The 24,206-nt window shown below is 44.1% G+C and overlaps 1 protein-coding gene across 6 annotated transcripts in view; it reads left to right on the top strand.

Moving 5' to 3' along the window:
• EIF4ENIF1 (eukaryotic translation initiation factor 4E nuclear import factor 1) overlaps positions 1–24,085 on the top strand; it is a 44,264-nt gene extending 20,179 nt beyond the window's left edge. For 3 of the 6 annotated variants that reach the window (XM_040251098.1, XM_040251099.1, XM_040251100.1), the window contains exons 4-19: positions 304–431; positions 1,459–1,745; positions 1,972–2,173; positions 5,492–5,667; positions 10,171–10,306; positions 10,525–10,704; positions 11,343–11,575; positions 14,448–14,519; positions 14,970–15,153; positions 16,082–16,161; positions 16,506–16,648; positions 19,845–19,929; positions 21,183–21,315; positions 22,059–22,403; positions 22,644–22,808; positions 23,330–24,085. In XM_040251098.1, coding sequence (XP_040107032.1) covers positions 304–431; positions 1,459–1,745; positions 1,972–2,173; positions 5,492–5,667; positions 10,171–10,306; positions 10,525–10,704; positions 11,343–11,575; positions 14,448–14,519; positions 14,970–15,153; positions 16,082–16,161; positions 16,506–16,648; positions 19,845–19,929; positions 21,183–21,315; positions 22,059–22,403; positions 22,644–22,808; positions 23,330–23,571 — 2,791 coding nt within the window. In that variant the 3' untranslated portion in view covers positions 23,572–24,085. The remainder of the gene's footprint in view (positions 1–303; positions 432–1,458; positions 1,746–1,971; positions 2,174–5,491; positions 5,668–10,170; positions 10,307–10,524; positions 10,705–11,342; positions 11,576–14,447; positions 14,520–14,969; positions 15,154–16,081; positions 16,162–16,505; positions 16,649–19,844; positions 19,930–21,182; positions 21,316–22,058; positions 22,404–22,643; positions 22,809–23,329) is intronic. The other 3 variants (XM_040251103.1, XM_040251105.1, XM_040251104.1) reach the window with 3 other exon arrangements.
• Positions 24,086–24,206: the final 121 nt, after the last annotated feature.

Genomic DNA, 24,206 nt, shown 5'->3' with positions numbered 1-24,206 from the left:
GTACTAATGGTCAGTAAACTGAGTAATCAATATTTAGGGAGCATTTGTTTGTATAGGACAGAGGTAGATAGACTTACTCTCAGACCACTGCTTTTCAAGTCTGTTGCTGTTACATGAACAATAACAAAGTACTGCAGAATTTGTTAGTTGTTTTTATTTTGAAAGAGGGAGCCATTCTGATGGCCACCATGAAGTTTTATAGTGGAAAGGAATTTCTATAACCTGTCATCTGCAGTAGTAGAAGGTAGACTACCTGTGTAGTTTGTGGCGCAGGAGCTGAACCATGGTGCCTTTGACTTGCAGTGATGGTGTCTGGGACCCTGAGAAGTGGCACGCCTCCCTCTACCCAGCTTCAGGGCGGAGCTCACCGGCAGAAAGCCTGAAGAAAGAGCTGGACACGGACCGGCCTTCCCTGGTGCGCAGGATAGTAGGTAAGCAGTCTCCAAGAGGTGGGAGCCACGATTTCTGAGGTTTCTGGCTTCATTCGTAGCTGTGAGAGTGTTAGGCCTTGAGAGAAAGTACCATTATCAGAAAACTGACTTAACAGTTCATTTATGATTACCTGGCAAGTAAAATCATAGCCCGCCTGTGTGGCTGTGGTGAGTAGATTTGCTTTTGTCTTCTCTGAACAGTAAAAGAGCAGAAGTTCTAGATTTTGATCAAACTCAGTTTATCGTTTATTAAAGTAGATCGTGCTCTTGGTGTCAATGCCTAAGAAAATTGTGCAAACCCACTGTCATAGATTTCCTTCATATTTTCTTCTAGAACTTTTGTAGTTTTAAGGGTCACATTTATGTCTGTGATCCACTTTGAGTTAATTTTTATATCACAATGTGATAGCAATGTGAAGATAAGGCATATGGATAGTCAGCTTTTCAATATCATTTGTTGAAGAGAGACTTTCACTTTTAAAGTAGTTACTGTTTCAAATACTGACACCTACTATAGTTTATTAATTGATGAAACATTTGCTAATAATTATACAGATAAGAATTTAGCCAAGGGACTTCGCTGGCAGTCCAGTGGTTAACACTCTGCGTTTCCCCTGCAGGGGGTGCATGTTTGATCCCTGGTCCGGGAAATCCCATGGACAGAGAAGCCTGGCAGGCTGTGGTCCAGGGGGTCACAAAGAGTTGGACACCACTGAGCGACTGAACACACACCCGGGGACTAAGATCCTGCATACCATGCTGTACAACCCCCAGAAAGAAAGAATTTAGTTAAAAGGATCGTAGCGATTAATCATGGAAAGTTATTGATTATGAAGTACGTTTCTTCCTCCAGAGAGATGAAGCAAAAGGCCCAACCTTTGTTAAAAGTATGCAAAGTCTCTGGCTGTCTCAGTGGTAACTCTTTCCCAGGACCCCAGTGGCCACCAGTCACGGACACACGCCCCAACCCGAGAGGAGAACTACCCTTGCTGGTTCACCTGACTCTCTCTTTCTGGCATCTTTGCAGATCCACGAGAGCGTGTGAAGGAAGATGACTTAGATGTTGTTCTCAGCCCACAGAGACGCAGCTTTGGAGGGGGCTGCCACGTGACGGCGGCCGTCAGCTCCCGGCGCTCGGGAAGCCCGCTGGAGAAAGACAGCGACGGGCTCCGCCTGCTTGGCGGACGCAGGATCGGCAGCGGGAGGATCATCTCTGCTCGGACCTTTGAGAAGGATCACCGTCTTAGTGAGAAGGACCTGCGAGATTCGAGAGACAGAGACCGCGAGAGGGACTACAAGGACAAGCGTTTCCGGGTTTGTCTCCCAGATCCTCTGGCTCCTCGTGTGTGTGCCGCATTTATTCCAGTTCACTCAGTGATGCTGGGTGAACACAGCCCATTCTTAGTCCAGAGGGCGGAGCCGGGGTGGGGAGCAGCTTCATCGCACTACCGAGCATCACTGAACTCATCAAGACTTGGACTGAGGTAGAAATGCCTTGACCAGAATCTTACCTTTTATTTTGTATTGTGTACTTTTCCAGAGGGAGTTTGTGGATAGTAAGCGTGTCTTTGGTGAGCGTAGAAGAAACGATTCCTACACAGAAGAAGAACCAGAATGGTTCTCAGCTGGACCCACGAGTCAGTCCGAAACCATTGAGCTGACGGGCTTTGATGATAAGATACTGGAAGAGGAGCATAAGGGGAGAAAAAGAACAAGGCGACGAACAGCCTCTGTGAAGGAAGGTCAGCAAAACCTCTGGGAGGGAAAGCTCAGTGTTCTGAAATGAGACGTGTTTACAGCTGGCTTAACCGGACACTTAGAGATAGGCAGCAGAGTTAGGAGCGGCGCGTTTTTAACACTGAAGCTGCTTCCTGTGCGTGAGTTCACTGTGTAGGCTGTGCGTCTGTCTCCTTGACTTGTGTCTGCCTGCAGGGCTAAACAGAACAGCCTCCCCCACCCAGTAAGAGCACTGTGTACAGAGTATGTGATAGAAACAATAGGGGTCTCGTTTATTGAGCACGTGTATACTGGAACACACAATCAGCATTTTGTCTATAGAATCCTACTTCTAAAAACCCTGTGAGGTAGATACTGTTGTACCCATCTTACAGATGAGTAAATGGAGACACAGGTGGCTCCATAGGTGGACATTGAGGAAGTGAGTAGTGAAGTTGAGCAAGATGCTTGTGCTTCTGAGCCCACCTCCCTCACCGTGGCGGTAGGCCTTCCTAGTCAGCTGTCACTTGGCTTCTCCCAGACTCACTTTTTCAGGCACCTCCCTGGCTAAAGTGAAGAAGCCAGAGCTGAAGTGTGAGGGATGCCTGCTGCAGGGTGGGGCTCATAGTCGTGTTCAGGGCAGTGACCAGGCTGGTGGTCTTGGGAGGAAGCACTGAAGAGGCAAGTGGGCAACATGAGAGTCTTTGCAGTTAAACTGCCTTTGAGAGATGCTTTTGTCTTGTCTCAGGTAGGCGAAGGCAACACCACCAAATGTGATCTGTTCACCTAAAAGATCAGGCTTCTGGTGAGAAAAAGCCAATCTTTTTCTTAACTAAGATGAAATATGAATTTCAGCCATTCCTGTGTCAACAAGGAAGGAACCAAAAGTAGTGAAATATATCAGTGTCACCTCCTCAGCTCACAGATGCAAAAAGAGACAGGCCTGGAAAGAGGTAACAGCGGGGACCCGGTTCCATGGGTTTAATAGCAGAGCCTCAGGGTTCCTGGCTCTGTCAGCCCTAGTGGTTAATTACCCTAGCGACTGTCTTTAAGATGAACCCGTCCTGTAGTTGCATCTTGGCTGCAAGAATGAAGGGACGGGGAGGGCCAATGAGTGCCTTTGAGCCCATTTATGTGTGTATTTTAGCTTTCCGTTGAACTCGGTATGTCGAGTTCTTTGCAGGCACGTCACAGTGCTAGGAGTATAGCTGTCAACAAAACAGATGTGTTCTTTGCCTGCGTGGTTTTAACAGTGTGTGTTGAGCGCCTGGCATACAGGGCCCAGTGCTAGGTATTGTATATATGGTGACGAATGAAAGTTTGAGTATGTATTGCACTTATAAACAGAAAAAAAATTATCTGGAAGGAGGAAATGGTTAAAGCCCTCCGTTGATAGAAAATTTTAATTTGTGTTCCCTCTAATGAAAAATCTGTATTCATTCTGTACTTCCCTGGCTGCTCCGTGGTTAAGACTCCTCCACACTTCCACTGCAGGGGGCGTGGGTTCGATCCCTGGTCAGGGAACTAAAATAATCCCGCATGCTGCACTGCAGGGCCAGAAAAAGAAAAGTATACGTTCATTCTGAAATATGAGAAAACCTAACCTTTAATTGTCTTTCCTGGGTCCCTGGGTTCCTGGTCCCTGGAGACTATCATAATAAATGGCCAGTTGTGTTTACCTGCTAGAGCATATTCCTACCCACTGTCAGTTGTTAGACCCAGTTCGCTCTCAAGCTGGCATAAAATTACACACAGGGCGCTTTTGCTGCTTGCAAAAGCCATTCATCTGTTAAGAGATGTTCTCTTCTCCACATAGGAGAACAGGAGAATCATTAAAGCTTTTTTGTGAGCATTTGAACTAATTTCAGACTCTGTTGGCTCTCACTGTGAAGTAGGCAGACAGGTTCCGGTGGGTTCAATGAGTTAGAAGCACTGCTCTAGTGGGAAAGGACACAGACTTGGCACTGATTAGGCTGTTGTTTACCTTTTCTAGGGTTGGTTTCTTTGTCTATAAAATGAGGAAACTACCTCCACCAAAGTAGCAGTTTTAGTTAAATGTCAGTCAGCCTCTGCTGTCTGGCAGTAAGTGTGTGCTGACCCACTGCCTTGTCTGAGGCACATAACCGCCGTCTCGCTGGGGCCTTAGGCCCTCAGAAGGCCCGGGCCCTGAGTGGGGGCACCTCTGCAGAGGCCCCGTGCTGCCGTCCCGGCACAGCGCAGAGCACGGCGTGGAGGAGCACTGCCGCCCCGGGCTGCCGCTTCCACCACCTGACAGCATCAAGAGCTGGGTGAGCAAGTGACCTCACCTTTCGGTTGCTGTAGCCCCCTGCCTCGCTGTCTAGCTTTCTGAGGTGTTGCTGGAACCAAAGCAGATGATACCACATAGCCTCTCTTGGTCTAGAATATCCTGGCTGAGTGATAACAAGACTGCAGGCCTGTTGGGGCCTTTCAAGAGGGGATGGGCACTCTCTTTTTTTGGCACGCCGCCCCAGGAGGACTTCGTATCTGCTGTGATCTTGAAACCATAAGCAGCTCTTCCACAGGTGCTTTTGTAGGAAAGGGCTTTGGGAGCTCTGTTCTTCAGATTAAAAAGTTGAGTTTCCTGTATCTCTCAGTGCATTTATTTTAAAAGAAAAAAAAATGGGTTTGTTTTTATCTGAAAGATTTTGCTTTATGCCCATCCTCTGGCTAAAACTAAGATGTTAGCTTCCCTTATCTTCCCATCCTCACAACTGGACGTAACTGAATTTTACATGTACCAGGCACTGCGCAGTAAGGCAAAGCTGATGAGTCTCGTCAGACTGTTAATATAGTGTGATACGTACTCTGAGAGAGAACACAAACATTATAGAGAAGGTGGTGATTATTTTGTGGTACAGTAAAACTGGGTAGGCAGGGCATACTTCCCAGTGAAGGTGACATTTGAACTTTGCCTTGAAGGATGAACTACAGTCAGTAGGCAAGTGAAAATTGCCCTTGGACTAGGTTTCACGTAACTACTCTGACTTAAAGTGTTAATGCAGGTGCATGGGTAAAAGCAGAGCCAAGGTAATTTGGTTCCATTCTTATAAGATATGCTCAAAGATTGTCCTTTAAAAAAAAAAAGATCCACTGCATTATGGAAATTTGAAGACGGGGCAGAGGAGGGACCATAGCCCTTGCTGAGTCAAGTTGGTGTTGTGGCTTGGTGCTCAGGCTTTCTCCTCCCCTGGCTCCCGTAGGAGCCCTATCTGGCAAGTGCAAGTCACCCGCAGCTCTCTTGCATTCGTGATAGTGCTGAGGCCACCAGATGCCTCTGGAGCAGTGTGCTTGACTAGACTGTCTCTGTCCGGTTCTGCTTTCAGGCGTAGTCGAGTGCAATGGAGGAGTAGCTGAAGAGGATGAGGTGGAGGTCGTCCTCGAGCAGGAGCCCGCTGCTGACCAGGAAGTGCCAAGGGAGGCTGTCCTGCCTGAGCAGTCCCCGGGAGAATTTGACTTTAATGAGTTCTTTAACCTTGATAAGGTGCCATGCTTGGCTTCGGTGAGTGTAGCAGCATGCTTATAATTAATCACAATTGGTTCAGTCAATTGGGGTTAAATTTGACCTGAGTCTTTAAGATTCTATTTAAAAGTTTTGTTTTGCTAGATGATTAGGAGGTGTTTTTTTTTTTTACTTTTATTCTTAAATATTATTTGAATTTTTGTTGGCTTTGTTTTGAGAGGCTAAGTAGAAATGATTGAGTGAGGATTCTGTACCAGTTAACTCCTTCTCCAGGCTGTTAGCATTGGACTAAGAATTCTTCAGATGTTTAAGAACATTGCTTTTATTTTTAAATAGTTAAGTGTTTGTTGTAAAAACTTACTATGGAGGTGGATTTTTATAACTGGTGGTCAGTACCACACTGACCTACATTCCTCAGGTATAGCTGGTTAGGTGGTACCTCTGTGATGTGATGGTTCTGAAAACCTTTTGTGGAAAGGAACGTGGGACACCATCACTGTTGCTGTGAAACTGTTGAGGTCTAATCTTTCTTGACTTTTAAAGCAGAAACAATAAGATATCCCAAATCTGCACTTTGTCCCTGCCCTTGCCTGGGCCCCTTTGATCACTTAGGGATTAGCAATGCCTCATCAAATTTTCAGAGAAAATACAAAACTGTGACCTGTGCCCTCAAAACTCTGTAGTTGCTGAAACAGTGCATAGCACTGATGAGATAGAATTTTTAAGGCCATTTGACCAAGAGCATCTGTACATCTTAAGACATCATTTATAGGACATGAAATACAGCTAGTAAGTTTGGCCAGTCCTTTAGAATTATTGGTTCACAGACTTTAACTTACTCGACTCCTCAACTATAACTGCTTCCTGGTCCATTATTACATGAGTGGACAAAACTGGGCATGACCAAGTGGCAGCATTGTCCTATCTCCTTTGTCATCTGCCTACTGCCCAAAGCCTAAAAGATGGCCACCCAGAACAGGTGAGCAGACATGGCAGGCACTCACAGGTATAGGCCCACAGGTGAGTGCCAGGGCAGTAGAGCTTAAATTCTCTGTGGTGAGGACCAGATTTTATTTCCAGTCCATTGAAGACCAATACTTTAGTATAAAGTAAAAATATCACAGCAATGCCAGATAGCTACAAAAGTTTCTAAGCATTTACTGCAGCTCTCTGAACTTGCCTTACTGTGGACCAGCCTGGCCCAAGGCCACACTTGTCCACAGCGCTGGTCAGGAGCAGGTGGAGGGTGGCTGCAAACCAACTGGCAGCTGCCTGGCTTTGCTTCTTAAGTTCTAGCACAGTTTTAACTGTTAGTCTCCTAGTCTCATATCTCGCTTACAGTGAGCTGGCTAGTAGTCCTTTGGCTCACTGTGAGCAGAAGGGTTGCATCCAGATGTGAGTTTAATTTACCTGATGTAAAACCGAGTGGTCTTTTCAAATTCTTAGGGGACAGTAATTTTTTATTTTTACACCAACTGTGTTTAGTGACTTTTTTTTTTTTTTTTTTGCATTCTCTTAGAAGACAATGGAAATCTTACTGTAAAAAGTTTTCACAGCTAAAGGTCAAAATTTAGAGGCCTGTACTTGGCTCCCACTGCAAGCACCCGTGAAACTCACCTGTGTGCCTTGACAGAGAATTCAGAGCTGAACGTGTAATGATGAGTACCATGCATGCCATGCTGTTTTAGGCTCTACATTCGACAGGTCGTTTAATCCCCAGAAAAGCCCTGTAAGTTAGATTACAACTGTTCCCATTTCATAGATGAGGAAGCAGGCACAGAGAGATTTAAATAACTTGCCTGAAGTCACATAGCTAGTGAGTAGTGGAAACTGAATTCTAGTTTTTGTGCTTTGAGTTAAGAGTTCTTTACTCCAAATTCTGTAAAATATAAATATAAAATATAAACGGGAGGAATGGGAACTGAGCACCACCTTATCCTTTAGCCCTCACCCTCAACCAAAACTTGGTTAATTCTGAATAGGAACCTAGGCTAGGAATTCTCTCCAGGTTTTTCATGGAGGTACTTATTCACTAAGGTATATATTCTACAATAGGTTCTCTTAAAAGCAAAGCTGCGATCAGTAAAAAGAGATGCTCTGTTTGTGCTGTATAAACAACTAGACTCATAATTCTCAGAAAATGACCAATCAGTTGGGGAAAATAAGGGCAATATAATGTTTGAATATCAACGGACAAATGATATAAAATGTTTGAGATAGTACCTGGCACTTAGTAGTCCCCATAAATGTTGGGTAGTAATTGACATAAACAGAATTGCACCTATATTTGTAAGTTATATTTACTAGCATTACAATACATTAGAAGCTGACAGCCACAAAAATCTGTACAAAATGAAAAGTTGGATCATACGTGCAAATGATTTCAGTCAAATAATTAAAAATAATTTGATTTTAGATATGCACCTCTTACCACAGAGCCTGACACATAACAGGTACATAAAACTATGTCAAATGAAGGAAAAGGAAATCAAAACAGAAATCCTAAATCACTTAGTGATGAACAGGAATGGAACAAAGAAAAACCTTGGGGGTATAATCAAAAGTATGCTAAGAAGAAAACAGGTAGCCTTAAATGCATTCATCAGAAAACCAAAGAAAAATCAAACTAGAATGAAGCAAATACAAAAATATAGACGTTTCAATGAAAGTGGAAAGTAAGAAAAGCATTTATCAGTAAAAGCTAGTAATTGTCAAAGAGCAAAAATATTTCACAGTATCTGTATCGGCATAATATGAAGCCTAGGATATGAGCAGTCTAAACAACCTCTGACAGACCAAACTAGCAGCCGTATGGGTTACCTTAAAAATGCTGTTAAAAATGTCTGGAAGGAGCAGTTGAAACATACCAGACTGCAGTTCACGGCCTCCTCAGACTCGGTTTGAGGCGGCTGTGGGGTGTAGCAGCATTCAGCTGCACATTGGAGCATCCCGGCTGGCTCTGCGGTAAAAATGCCTGACCAGATCGTCTCTTACGATTCTTTTCGGCTTCAAAATGCTCCAGTTCTTGAAATTGGCATTTCCAGTAAACATGAGTAAAAGTGACTTTGTTTCTGTGTATGCTTTAGCTATAATAAAACTAAGCTTCTCTAACAAAGTTGGTCACTGATCAAAGTATGGAGATAAGTTTCTCAACACTTACTGTCAAATCCTTAGAAAACATCCAGATACTTTATATTCACTTTCTTTACTTTTTCATGTTCCTCCTGTGTATCTTCTGGCTTTTCTCCTATACAGATGATCAGAGGAAATAAAAACAAAGTACAGTGCAAAGCTATTTTTGCTATTTGTAAAATTTCAAACTCTTTCCAAAATTAAAGTATTTTAAATAGCTGTAGCTTTTACTTTTAAAAATGACCATTTTTCACCAAGGTGGTTGTGTTTTGGGTACAGTTCCCAATTTTTCACAGTGAAACATCACTTTATAATGCTTATCTTAAAATTTAATGATCGCAAATTAGTACACTTGAAAGTCGGCATTATTCAAGGTGTGAGAGTTTACAAGTGGAATGTGATTGAATCTGCTGAACAATACCTGCAAAGACAGAAGTATGAGTTCTAGATTTCAGATAAAACAAAGTCCCTAACTCCGTCATATATGTACATGTCTTGGGGAAAAACCTGTTTGCTGTTTATGCCTTATTGTCAAGGATGGGCCTCATTTTTGGATTGATATTTACTTTATCTTGTCTTTTCTAAATATTGATCAGAGCACTGCATAAAGATCAATTTGGGTATTTAATTAGATTTATAATAGGGTATAACTGAAAATTTCTTTCCAAAAAATGCTTAAATCTAGTTTTCAAGGACTGGTAATAGAAATTACTGTTATGAAACACTGTTGAAAAATTATTTCTGATCATAATGCATCATTTAATTGCTCTTATTAAACCAAAAACTATGGAGGTCAGATTTAAAAGAAAACAAACATGAAATTTGAAACTTTCCATGAAGTTCAAACAGATATTAGAGATTATTTAAAAGTCTGTTTGTCACATTTTGATACTTCTTAAACTTTGACTTGGAAATATGAGCTCTACTTTTTAGCTTTTGGGTTCTGAAATTAGCAGCATTGGATTTCACGGTGTTTATTACAACCTTGAGGGTATTAAAGTTTGAAGCAAGGGTTTTCTTTCATCAGCTCTCCACACCTGATGCTAGCTTGGCAGCAGAATGCTTTACTTTGGTGCTGATTTTGATTTTGAAACTGTGCCCTCTTAGAACATTCATGGATTTTCTAATGAGGCAAATGATAGAAAATCAGAACACTTTCTGTGGCAAAGAGGTTTTGCTTTATATGCTTAGAGAATACATGGTTATGCCCAAGTTTGGGTTACTCAGAAACGATCCAGGAGGGGAAGAGAAGTTAAAGATGTTCAAAATCCTAAGTTCTGAGGGTGTTTGCCTTCAGGTCAGCAGCATCAAAGGAAGTTTCAAAGTAAGTGACCCTTCCTTAAAATTTGAACCTTCTTGTCCTTTTCACCTGGAAACTGTTATCTTAGCTTCTTTCATTTCTCCCTTTAGATGATAGAAGATGTTTTGGGAGAAGGTTCAGTCTCCGCCAGTCGGTTCAGTAGGTGGTTCTCTAACCCAAGCCGATCAGGAAGCCGATCCAGCAGCCTTGGGTCAACACCTCATGAAGAACTGGAGAGACTTGCAGGTACAGTTGCTTCAGATTCTGCCCTGGACATAGACTTGAGCTTTCCTTGATATGGTTCATTTCATCTTCATTAATTAGTCAGGGGTCCATTAGCATTCATGGGTTTCTGGACACTGAAAAATATCCTTCAATTTGTGTCCTTTTAATGTTGTTGAAGATATGTTTCTGTGCTTTATTGAGGACCAATTAATTATACATATATTAACTTGCCATATTAGGTCTGGAACAAGCCGTCCTCTCTCCTGGACAGAACTCGGGGAATTATTTTGCTCCTATACCACTAGAAGACCATGCTGAAACTAAAGTGGATATTCTAGAAATGCTACAGAAAGCCAAAGTGGATTTAAAGCCTCTCCTTTCCAGCCTTTCTGCAAATAAAGAAAAGCTTAAAGAGAGCTGTAAGTGTCTGTTAGAGTCTGTTTTAGGTATTTGGAACATTTGGATGCTCAGTCTTAATTAAGGCAGAATCAGCTCTAACAGACTGCTGCTTCATCAGAAGTCAAAGAGATGGTGTGTTTTGTTAAATATTCTTAAAAAACACTTGTCAAACGGTACCACCTCTTTTGAGAATCTACCAGATCAGCAGGTCACTGAACTCTGTGGCAAGAACTTTTCTTCTGAGTCCTGCTCACCTGGAGCCTGAGTAGAACCCTCCAGTGAATATTTAGTCCTCCTGAGCATAACTTGGCAGCTGCTCATACCTCTGCCCTGGTTTGCCATGTTCTTGCTTAGGTTATAAGCCCTGAACATGCAGCCTTGATGATAGAATAACCATTGTGCAGGCAGCACTCTAGTTCTTGTTGGGCTGTCTGGGATTCCTGCCCCTCATAACGAGTCTCCAGAAGACTCTTTATAGTAGACATCCTCCTGCAGGATCTCAATGCCTTCAGTTTGTCTGTTTTTGGTATCAGTCTTTCCTGACAACTTCAGTTCAACTGTGAAATAAATCATTTTCGCCTTATCCACCACAGAGTACAAAGAGTTCCTACCACATATTCCTTTGCTTGGCTTAACCTAGACTTTCTCAACCTTTCAGCACATTCAGGGGTTGTGCTTTCTGTGGAGGAGGTGGAAGCAGGGCTCAAGGGCTTGAAGGTTGACCAGCAAGTGAAGAATTCGACTCCCTTTATGGCAGAACATTTAGAGGAGACCCTGAGTACTGTGGCCAGCAATCGACAGCTCAAAAAAGATGGAGATATGACTGCGTTCAACAAGCTAGTGAGCACCATGAAGGCAAGTGGGACTTTGCCTTCTCAGCCTAAAGTCAGTGTAAGTATTTGGCACAGACCCCAGCCTTTTCTCCTTTTCTTTCTATTCCACTTCCCATCCAATAAATGGACTTTTAAAAAGGTATCCTGAGTAAGCTGGAGATTCTTTAGCAGTCGTTTGATCCTCGGTGCTTTTGTGTGTTCTCTAATTACCACTATACTGTTTGTTACTTGAAAAAGCAGGTTTATCTGTATGTATTGTGCGTGACAGTATAGAGACCGATAGATTCAGATATAACTTGCTTATCTTAACTCAGTGCTTAAAAGAAAATGGTGTAAAAATACCTTTTGGGATGAACTCTAGAGAAAGTTTTCTGTTTATTCAGCTTGTTTATTCAGTTTGTTGTTGTTCAGTCGCCAAGTCGTGTCTGACTCTTGCAACCCCATGAACTGTAGTCCGCCAGCCTCCTTTGTCCATGGAATCTCCCAGCAAGAATACTGGAGTGGGTTGCCATTCCTTCTCCAGGGGATCTTCCCGACCCAGGGATGGAACCTGCATCTCCTGCACTGGAGGATTCTCTACCATTGAGCCACCAGGGAAGCCCTTATTCAGCTACTTAAGTTAAAATAATTTTACCATATTTTTATAATAAAGTCTTTTCACTACTACTAATTACTCCCAGATACCTGGGATTATTTGCCTTCTTGATTAGGTAGTTGACAGATATACATGGCATTTGTAAAGTATCTAAGATGGATTTTTCAAGACAGTTGCATTCTGTTTATTTACTAATAGAAAAAGCTGTGACTCCAAACTTATAAAACACCTTTAGGCATTAAGTTGGGTTACAAGGTGATTGTATGTCAGTAAATGCAGGTGTGTAGCCCATACTGGTCTTCCCCATAACACATTTAGAGGGTGCCTCTCAGCCACAGTGTGTGTTACTGTTGCTAACCCTTGATGATTACAGAGTGAAAGGGAAACAGTAAATCGAATAATATTAATTAAAAAAAAAAAAAAACCTAGACTTACTCTAGTTGCTAAGTTATCTCAAATTTACCAAATTGAGTTTTTCCTGTTTTTCTTGACACCTTCTTGTCTGGGAACTACTGGTTAACCATGGGGGAAGCATGTGTTTCATTGTGCCTTGTACCAAGGGAGAACAGCTGATTTTTGATATTTTGAATCTGACTAGCTGTTAGTGATAAATCCTAACAGAGATACCATTGTTCCTGGCCTACCTGCCTGCCTCTCTACCTCCAGGAGACATCTCAGATAGGCAGAGTTATTCACGTGTATCTGACCACACCATGCCAGTTACAGGGAAATGTTCCTTGTAAGCTGCTTTAAATAATTTCCATGCAAGGAACTATTAGGTGTAAATGCTTTCAAATGAGGACCAGATCACTTGGCTGTAAACAGTCCTGCTCTGCTGCTTATTGCCTTTGTGTCTTGGGGATTAGGTGCTGACTACAGCAGGATGGGTCAAATCTTACAAATAGCTTCTTTTAGTGTTAGTAAAGAAATGGGAGCGGGGGTGGGGGTGGGTTCGACTGTTTACCTGATGATGCTTTTGAACATTTTGTTTTAGACGTGAGTCTAGGGTTTGATATTAACACAGTTGCCCCTGAGCTGTGAAGACAACTTGCTTGAAGTTGGGGGTTCAGTGCTCTGAAATATATCTGGCTTCAGCTGAGGGAATGAGCCTCAAACAGGTGCATAAAGGAGTGGATGATATAGTTTAAGGTGCTAGGCAAAGGGGAACACAAACTCAACCTAGGAAAAAAAAAAACAAGGAAATAATCTATGAAGTGCACCAGGCATTATCCCAAAATACTGCTCAATTTGCATGTTGCTGTTTGTCACGGGCTACTCCCAGGCTTTCAGTGACTGCAGCTGTGTGTGTTACGTATACTCTTTCTGATCTGCCTCCAGCCATTCTGGTTCAGTCCTGTTGTTTATCCCCAAAAGAGGACATATTGGTTCAGTCTAAGCTCTATTTCAAACTAAGTTGTAGACTCTATCCTCCAAATATAGCAAGCCACCTAGTATAAAGTTGTGTATTTGTTTTGGTTAGTTGGAATTAAATGACTCTTGAGGAGATCTTATTAAAATCATTTACAGTCCATTCCAATTCCAAAATCAACAATGAAACACTTGCATATTTGAGGCCTATTTGTCATACCTGAGGACACTGCTGTGGACCTTCGCAGTTCCTGCTGGTGGAAGGGTAACTTGACAGAGAAAGCACTTTAGCCAGAGCTAAATGGACACACAAGGGTGTCCTGAAGCACCAGAGGTAATATAAATTGAATGCAAAGTATAACTGCTACTGCATTAAAAGAATCGAAAGTGGAAGATTTTAATTTCACCCTGAATAGGAGACCCACTTTGGAATAGCTGCTTAAAAATAATAAAGTTTAAATTTCCTAAAATATGAAACTCTGAAATATAACGATTTTGGCCGAACTCGCATTTTTTTGGTACCATCTATGATCTGTAAATCTTGTTAAAGATAATAGCTAGCAAAGGTTGCTGTGAACATTAAAACTGTAAATTATCAAAATTTCCTACTTGTGGCCTCTTACTAAACAAGTGTTCCCCCCGTTTCGCCATTTTCTTTTTCCCTTCTTTTGGATGCAATGTTAGAAATAGTGAAATGGACTTAGGGTTACCAGAGAGGAAAAAACCTTGTCTGAGGGCCTCTGAGTGGACTTTGCATGTACATGTGAAAATTCTTCCTGTTCCAAGATCGTTGAGACCTGTGCGACAAGTGGGACAAGTTGATCTAAGTTTTCTGTGATTTGGACATCATTCTGCTGTTAAGTGCCAACTCCCTGGGGGAGTTTTCAGTGTTTTCTTGTGGTCCCCAATTAATCTATAAGCTAAGTATGTGAGAAGGTTAAAACCAGTTTTCCTTTGACTTTTTTAGCGAACCCTTGAAAGCCATTTGATGTCCCCTGCTGAGATTCCAGGCCAGCCTGTCCCTAAGAACATCTTGCAGGTACTTGACAATCTTATACCGAGGCCTTGGAGTCCTGAACAGTAGTCCTCCAAACTGGTTTTGTGTAGTGGGCCAGCTTTGGGCCGTAGAGAATGATCCGTGTTGCCTGGCAACGAAGGATACGGTTTTGCTGCCTGACATAGTTCTCCGTAGCTATAAATGTGGGGTGGGTTGGTGGCTAAAAAAGATGATCGAGTAAAGCCTTGGTTTCCCGTTTGCAGGTTTGCAATTTCTATGGAAATTTAAAGTATCTAACCTATATTTGTAGCACTAACTTGAAGGAAATGTTGGTAGCTGAACGTTCAGAGAAATTCGTTGCATGTACATGTGCCAAGTCCTTCAGTGAAGCAGGAGGGAGATTCATCATTGGCTTCCAAATTCATAATCCACAGCCTCTGACTAGGAAGAAGAACTAGGTTTGCTCACAGGATTTGACTTTTCTGCCTTTAGGAACTTCTGGGCCCACCTGTTCAGAGACCTGCTTCTTCCAATCTCCTGAGTGGCCTTATGGGGAGCTTGGAGCCTACGACATCATTACTGGGCCAGAGAGCACCCTCTCCTCCATTGTCACAGGTGTTTCAGACGAGAGCAGCCTCAGCAGACTACCTTCGACCCAGAATACCATCACCGATTGGTAAATGCTTCTGTGCATAGGTGTCCATCTGTCATTTCCCTTCTCCTTCCCCTCGGGTATACCCATCTCCTGAAACTGGCAAAGTCTTTTTCATTGGTACCCTTGAAGAGTTTAAAAAGAAACGTGCTGATTTGTTATGCCTTTTTCAGGGGGTGGTAAGGACACAAGTGGAAGGTAATTATCCAGCTGCCCTTCTGGATAAATATGTTTATGTTACAGTTTTGTATTTTTTCTCTGGAGAATTAAATTGGTTCCAGCTTTTTAGTCATCTTCCTTATTTGGGAAATTCAACTGAAAAAAATTAATTTGGCTCCTTAGGTTTTTCCTTCATGGAGAAGTCAGACTAGTGGCTCTCTGCCAACCTGATGAAGCTATACACAACCAACTGTGAGGTATTACGGCTGATTCAGAACATGAATGGGAGAAGCACTTCCAGAAAGCTGTGTTAGCAAAAGTGTGCAGAATCTGTGTTCCTGTACCCTCACCACTTTAGGCTGCTGGTTATTCTGACCCCTGCTGGTTATATTGTGAGAGAAAGTTTTTGTAATCTTTCCACAGTTAGGGAGATCTAATGGAAATAGTGTGAATCTCAGAACACTGGTGTCTGCTTTGGTACTAGCTGGTGTGGTTACAGAGAGCCAGATCACTGGCTAGAAAAAGCTCTTCCCTCCCAGACAGAGGTCTCGGCTCTGAAGAGACAGCTTAGTGGGGGATGGATACACCAGCAGCTTGAATCATTAAGTGCTCGGAGAGAGATCCGTGAGGTCCCCACTGGAGGGGCACGGAAGAAGAGTGACATCATCAGCCCAGGAAATTAGTCCTTCACGAAAGAGATAGTGCTCAGCGAGGAGCACCATGCAGTGGAGATAATGCCTCTGAGGGACAGGTGCTATCTTGACACACACTGAATCTGTAACCTTCCCAACAGGTTTCACGTCAGGACCACAGCAGCTTCTCGGAGATCCATTCCAAGGCATGCGCAAGCCCATGAGCCCAGTCACAGCCCAGGTCTGGCTGAACTTTTTCTCAAGCTTGTTTCTCAAACTTGTTTGCTTTCCACCCTTGTTGTTGCTTGTAGGATAATTAAATGGCTGTAATGCTTGGAAGGGGTTTTGAACTGTAACTCAGGCTCAGTGAAGGCTAGAAAACTGGTGAAGTTATTGTATAAAGTCATAAATCACTAACATCCAGTTCAGTGGATGGCAGCACAGTTTAGGCAGGTTTGCAGTATCTTAGTTTCTTTTAGCTGCTGCTTAAAACATACCTCTTCTGAAAGATCAGAGAGAGACCTTTGTAGAAGGTACACTGGCTGTCATTCTTCTGCTAACTCCCCCTCTGCCACATCTGTCCAGCAGATGAGCCAGCTAGAATTGCAACAGGCAGCTTTGGAGGGGCTGGCCGTGCCACATGACCTCGCGGCACAGGCAACAAACTTCTACCAGCCTGGTTTTGGCAAACCGCAGGTGGACAGAACCAGAGATGGATTCAGAAACAGGTAAATTTCTAATCTTACCCTTGAGATTTGCAAATTAGTTATCCACAGTATCATTTCCGTTGTACACACTGATACACTGTACAACATATGGTGACAAGTCTTACCTACCAAGTGTTCAGTAGAGGAAATTGTATAGTTGAATTCTGTTGCAGGGGCATAGGCTTTGCATCCTATATACTTTTATTTATACTCTTCATTTAAAGGATTCGTTTTTACAGATATAGCTGGCATAGCTACTTACTTGCAGTTATACTTATGAAATGATGGAAAGTAAAACTCCACCTCGCTTCCCCACCCCCAGGCTCCTTGTCGAGTATCAAACTGTCCCTTGAGTCAGGTTTGTTGATCAAATAGTCCCTGACTTCACTCTCCTCCCATCCTCTCCACCAGTTTCAACAGGCAGTGAAATGAAATGAACCATAAGTTGGGGAAGAAAGAGTAGCAGTGTTGTCCTTTCTTTTTCAATTGTAAAATAAAACAGGCAGAAAACTTCATGAAGCAAATGTATAGCTTATTGTAAGGCAGACTCCCTTGTCAGCTCCCCAGAAGCCCTCCCTGTGCCTTGTCCCAATACCACTTTCTCCAGAAGTGACCATTGTCCAGTCTCTAAAAGAAAAGTAGTCACCACCTTCATATTTTTAGTTTTATCACCAAAGTGGGCATCCTTAAACACAGTATTCCCACCCCATATAGTATTTGGTACTTGAAACTTATTTGTTTTGATGTGATTATTAAAAATGCTGCCTCAGTGTCTTACTTCATCTGGTCATATGTTGACACTTTCAGAAAGCACTGGAACTAGTAAGCTCTCTGTCCTCTTGCATAAATGTGCCCGCCCTGTAAGAGCCCTCCAGTCTGTACAGAGAGCTCAAGGCTGCTCTGCTGAGCCCCTTCACTGGACTTCTGTCTACAGCATAGCAATGTGTTGACCTTCAAAGCACTTTCAGTTCAGTTCAGTCACTCAGTCATGTCCGACTCTTTGCGACCCCATGAATCGCAGCACGCCAGGCCTCCCTGTCCATCACCAACTCCCAGAGTTCACTCAGACTCACATCCATCGAGTCCGTGATGCCATCCAGCCATCTCATCCTCTGTTGTCCCCTTCTCCTCCTGCCCCCAATCCCTCCCAGCATCAGAGTCTTTTTCCAGTGAGCCAACTCTTCGCATAAGGTGACCAAAGTACTGGAGTTTCAGCTTTAGCATCATTCCTTCCAAAGAAATCCCAGGGTTGATCTCCTTCAGAATGGACTGGTTGGATCTCCTTGCAGTCCAAGGGACTCTCAAGAGTCTTCTCCAACACCACAGTTCAAAAGCATCAATTCTTCGGCACTCAGCCTTCTTCACAGTCCAACTCTCACATCCATACATGACCACAGGAAGAACCATAGCCTTGACTAGACGGACCTTAGTCGGCAAAGTAATGTCTGTACTTTTGAATATGCTATCTAGGTTGGTCATAACTTTTCTTCCAAGGAGTAAGTGTCTTTTAATTTCATGGCTGCAGTCACCATCTGCAGTGATTTTGGAGCCCCCAAAAATAAAGTCTGACACTGTTTCCACTGTTTCCCCATCTATTTCCCATGAAGTGATGGGGCCAGATGCCATGGTCTTCGTTTTCTGAATATTGAGCTTTAAGCCAACTTTTTCGCTTTCTTCTTTTACTTTCATCAAGAGGCTTTCTAGTTCCTCTTCACTTTCTGCCATAAGGGTGGTGTCATCTGCATATCTGAGGTTATTGATATTTCTTCTGGCAGTCTTGATTCCAGCTTGTGTTTCTTCCAGTCCAGCGTTTCTCATGATGTACTCTGCATATAAGTTAAATAAGCAGGGTGACGATATACAGCCTTGACGTACTCCTTTTCCTATTTGGAACCAGTCTGTTGTTCCATGTCCAGTTCTAACTGTTGCTTCCTGACCTGCATACAGATTTCTCAAGAGGCAGGTTAGGTGGTTTGGTATTCCCATCTCTTTCAGAATTTTCCACAGTTTATTGTGATCCACACAGTCAAAGGCTTTGGCATAGTCAAGAAGCACTTTAGATATCCACAACTTAATTTGCTCTTGGCAACAAGTCTGTGAGGTAGATGGGGTAAAGAACCGCATTTGACAGATACAGAAACTTAGGTTTTTCAAATGTGACTTACTTGACACTAGCAGGTAGATCCAAGACAGTGTCAAGTTTTGGATCAGATAGTAGGCCCTCCCTGCCTGTACACTCTGTGTACTGTCATGGCCCCCAAAAGACACAGTTTCTCCTTGTCTTGCCTTTTTTACCTCTTAGTCACTCAGAATACTCTCTCCCCTCGCTATCTTACTTGGTCTCAGTGTGGCAGCACTGGGGCTTACCTGATACAGACTGGAAGGCAGCCAGGAGTTTAGGGTTCCCTTTTGCTTATGAGTCAGTGAACTTCAGAATCATTGACTGTCCTGAGGCTTTGGCCTTTGCAGTACACGGTCTGACATCACTGAAATGCAGTGAAGCTTTGATTAGCCAGTGAGCTCATGTAATTCATTCTTCTCTCAGCCTATGTGGTCATCAACTCTTTGCTGTTTTCTTCCAAGAGAGAATAAGTAGAAAGTCTGGGGAGAGAAGGAAGTCTGCTCTTTTAAATTTTATTTGGGAGGCCGAGGGCCACCCCTGTGTGCAGACCCAGAGTGTCAGGGAATGCTCTGGGTGACTGGGTCCTAAAAGTAGCTCAGTCTTGGTGGCCTGACTTGAACTGGTGTCTCTCGGAGCCTCAGTTCTGCGCCAGGGACTGTGGTACTTGGTGTTGCTCCCTACCCTCCAGAATGCAGGCCCTCTCCAGCCTGCCTCACTGGCATAGTCAGCAACAAGCTACACACCTGCCCTGGATAACCCTACACTCCCAAGCCCTTCCCACATCCCTTACCTGCTCCCTCTACCCCTCGTTTCCCCATCATACTCTGCTGGTGCCCTTCATTTGCCATGTTTGCCCAGGATTAGTATCCCCTCATTAGATGACAGCTCTTACAAGACCCAGGACTATGTGTCATTAAGCGTTTGTCTCTCCTCAGAACTTGGCATATAGTTTTGCACGTTAGACACTTATTAAATGCTTGGGAAATTGAAGAAAGGAAATGGGATGTTTCCTGGGCTGGCCTTGAATTTTATGCAGTTTAAACTTGGAGTTTGAGCAGCTAGGGACTCACACAGATAACTGGTTTTTGTTTACAGGCAACAGCGAGTGACCAAGTCACCAGCACCCGCACACCGAGGGAATTCCTCTTCCCCTGCCCCAGCCGCCTCCATCACAAGCATGGTCAGTGACCTCTGCCCTTATGATTGACTCCTAGGCTTCTCTCTGCTTGGTTGCTCCTGTGTCACTAGCTACCCCAAATTGTCCTTGAGCGCCTTCCAAAGGAGTCAGTGATTTAATAGATGTTTACAACTGCCTGTTGATTAGGGCCTCCCCTTTCAGGATGTAGTCTCTCAGGATTCTAAGTTCTAGTGAAGCCCCATGTTGGGGAAAATGTGTTCCAGCAGACAGAAGAGTCAGAGCCAGGGCATACAGGGTGGTATGGTATGTTCTGATGAATGATCACTGGAGTGGGGAGCAGAAGAGGGATGAACGTGAAGAATGGGAGGTGAGGAAGATGGGTGATGGGAGCTAGAGCATGCCCATGGGAAGTCCAATAAAACATGGTGCTAGTCCACAAATTTAGATTCACTTCTCAGAGTTAAGGCTGCGACAGAGTGGTTTGCTTATTTGCAATGACAAGTCAAGCTTTACAACTGACTCATGAACCAGCATTATTTATTTTTTTAGGTTTCACTCACCTCACAGACCTTTATCACCTATTCAGGGCTGATGAGGGGAAAAGACTATTAGTCTGTACTTCAGGACCCCAAGTGGTCTTTGCACCAAGCACCTTGAAGGCAGGATCTAGGAGCTTTTCTGTGTGTAATTCATGCCCTGTCTTGTGTCAACAAGGATACGGGGTTGTTTAATGAGAAATCTGCATGCACAGTAAAAACATCAGTGTAAAAACTGGCAGTAAAGAGGTGGGAACAAATGACCCCAAATGGTGAGTGCTAGTGCAGAGGAAACCGCCAGGAAGCTACTTGGGTTTTCTGGCAGCCAAGTCGGGGTAGGAAACATTAAGAGTACAGAGAAATCGAGGTTCTGTGGTTGCATCTGAAATGTCCTTTCCCAACTTAGGGGAGGGGCCTGCTGTTTCAGGGTTTTCTCCTGGCCATGTTTTTCCCCCTTCCCAGCCTAACTCTGGCCTGGGGAATGGCTGGAGCAGAGGCTGCAGAGGCAGGTAGAACTTTCTGTGCTTTAACTAGCTGTGCTCTAGCTGCATCTTGGTTTTGATTAAAGTGAACTGCGAGCAAGGGATGACGCTGCCTGTTCGGCCCATCCTGATGCTTTCTTCCAGCAGCTAGAGGCCAGAATGTTGGAGTTGGCTTCCGCCACGCACTGCTGAAAGGGAACTCTTCAGCTTCAGTAGTTTGGCCACTTGATTAGGGAGAGGCAATTAAAGAATGTGTGAATACTGTTTTCCTCTACAGCTTTCTCCTTCCTTCACTCCTACCTCAGTGATTCGTAAGATGTATGAGAGCAAAGAGAAAAGCAAGGAGGAGCCAGCCTCTGGAAAAGCAGCTCTTGGTGACAGTAAAGAGGACGCTCAGAAGCCCGGTGAAGGTACTTGAGAGCTGTTGAGGCTGGAGCACCAGCAACGTGTGTGACAGAGCGCCAGCATGCAAAGCCTCGGGCAAAGCCCCTGCTGCTCCAGACCTCAGTTCTGGGTCTAACAGGAGGCGTGGACCAGCTCACAGGCACTTAGCCACTTGAAATTCTGACCAGTCTAATAGTGCCTTGAGTGCTGCCATTAGGAAGAACAAGCATTCAGGATCCTTATTTAGGCTTGAATTATGAGTACATTTATTTGGCAAATTAATAAAATTTCAACCAGTTTTATTTCTGAAAGGTTCTCTCCAGTCTGGAGACTAATTACCCAGTAAGATCTGTGCAGTGGGTGACGCATATAGGAGGTGTGTGAGGCTTTCAGAAATACGTGGAAAATGTAAGAGGTTTTTAGGGGTTGCGTAGTTCAGATTGTTAAAGACATAGTGAAACAGATTCTAGTAAGTGAGGTTTACATAGGTCTAGGTATTGGTCTAAGAGCTTTCTGCCTGTGAGAAAGCTTCTGGGGAAAGGAAGGAAATCCGGTTGGTCCTATTAAAAGGCAGTTCAGGTTCCTCACCAGACAATAATTGCTCTTTAGGCATTCTGTTGTGATGAATTTGCATAATTTTACTCACTTTTCCTCTTAGGCTGAAAAGCATGTTAATCCCAATTGTGAGCTTTCTAATAAACGAGTTACTGGTTCATCGGGAGGACAAAAAGTTTGTGAATACCAAAATATTCTGTCTGGATCCTTACAGAGAACCTCCTGTCATCCAGCTCTGTGCCCACTGCTGCTCGGGACTCTTCTCCCACCACAAATCCCAAATTGTCAACCCTGCAGCGGCTTTCCTGTTCCACCCCACTGTCCCAGACCAACCGTTACACCAAAGAACAAGATTATCGACCTAAAGCAACAGGGAGGAAGACACCCACCCTGGCATCCCCCGTTCCAGGAACACCTTTTCTCCGCCCCGTTCACCAAGTTCCCCTGGTCCCCCACGTCCCCATCGTTCGGCCTGCTCACCAGCTTCACCCGGGGTTGGTCCAAAGGATGCTGGCCCAGGGAGTACATCCACAGCATCTTCCAAGTTTGCTCCAAGCTGGTGAGTTTCTAACTTGGCATGAGTTGCTAGAACTGATGAAGTGCTGTACCATTGGAGGGCCTTATCCCTGGAAAGACATTCCATTGGGTCCAATATGATCTATTCCTTAGTCCACTGAAAGATCAGGAACCTAGCTTGAACAGTCTTCGTTCTTAAGGAACTATCAGATCACCAAAACTGTACAGTCAAGCTTGAAAATTTTCAGGTAGATTATTTCTGTTTTTTCTTTCTGCCCAATAGGTGTGCTTCCCCCCGGGATGGACCTGACCCATCTACAGGGGCTATCTGGCCCAATCCTGAGTCAGCCCTTTTACCCTTTGCCTGCCACTAGTCACCCTCTTCTGAACCCTCGTCCTGGGACACCTCTGCATCTGGCAATGGTGCAGCAGCAGCTGCAACGCTCAGGTAGGTTCAGGAGAGGACCAGGAGAGCTAAGGGTTAGGAGGTTCTGAACCAATTTCCAGTGAAGGGGATAAAATGACACTGTTCACTAATATATCCTAGCAAGACTGGATTGGCAATTCCTGTGAAGACAGTTGGAAAGCCAGGTATACCCTGGCTTTTTTTGGGGGGGGGGGGGGGCGGTATGTTTGCCTCTTTGGAGAGGAAGCTGAGAATCCTGACAGATTCAGCATAGGGAGTGCTGAGAGTAGATACTCTCCCTGGCTTGTAGTGTTGCTTCTGCTTGTCATGGGGAGTAGGGGGTGTGTCACCTAGGATGGACTGTCAATACAAATGGCTTCTGAATACCTCAGCTTTCCAAGGTACTGTTCTGGCATTTTGGAAAGGAGTTTCCAAAAGAAGCCTAGAATCAATCACCTTGTTAAGAACTGTTCGTAGTTTCGTGCACAGTGAAGCACGGCCTAGTGGAGAACTACTTCCTCTCCTTGTGATCTGAATGAGAACCTTCCTTCGTATCTCCACAGTTCTTCATCCTCCAGGCTCTGGTTCCCAGGCAGCTGCTGTCAGCGTTCAGACGACTCCTCAGAATGTGCCCAGCCGGTCAGGCCTGCCGCATGTGCACCCCCAGCTCGAGCACCGCCCCAGCCAGAGGAGCAGCTCCCCTGTGGGCCTCGCCAAATGGTTTGGCTCAGACGTGCTGCAGCAGCCCCTGCCCTCCATGCCCACCAAAGTCATCAGCGTAGATGAACTGGAGTACCGACAGTGAGCAGGGCAGGCTCGCTCGCTCACCAAGCCTGGACCTGTGGCGGCACCCCGGTCAGGACTCTGCTTCCTCATCTCACGTGGGTTTACGGCTTTTACTTTGTAGCACTCTTGTGTGAAGCTGTTTAGGGGCACCCAGGCATCTGGTGTGGTCTGCGTTATGATGGAAGGAACGTAACCAGTCAGTGGCGTCTACATGGTGTGAATACAGGATGCAGTATTGTCAGTCCTAGAAAGTCTTTTTTTGTAAGATATGTGAATGAAGTGTTGGTGTCTTCACCAAAAGGTGGCACCTTAAGGGTTCTGAGGAAATAAATGTATAGACCCTTATGTACAGACCTGTGTATAAACAACTTTTGTACATACATATAGGATAGCTTTTTTGAAATTATACAGCTGTACATAAAAGTAGCTATTAGGTAAGCCTGTGTCAACATTTTGGATTTTTTTTTCACTTGTACAGTTGAGGCTTTTTCTTTTGGTTGATTAAAGTTGCATATGCTAAGTGTGTGAATGAAGTGAATGGCACTGTTGTGTTTGTTTCTTCCTGAATCCCTTCCTCTTCAGTAGGTTCTTGAGGGAAATTACCTTGAGTTTTTTCTTTAAGACTCATGGACCTGAACTCTGATTGGGAGGAGG

Source organism: Oryx dammah, unplaced genomic scaffold, assembly GCF_014754425.2.
Source record: "Oryx dammah isolate SB20612 unplaced genomic scaffold, SCBI_Odam_1.1 HiC_scaffold_12, whole genome shotgun sequence".
NCBI lineage: Eukaryota > Metazoa > Chordata > Mammalia > Artiodactyla > Bovidae > Oryx > Oryx dammah.
This window is presented reverse-complemented; position numbering and strand designations above follow the sequence as displayed.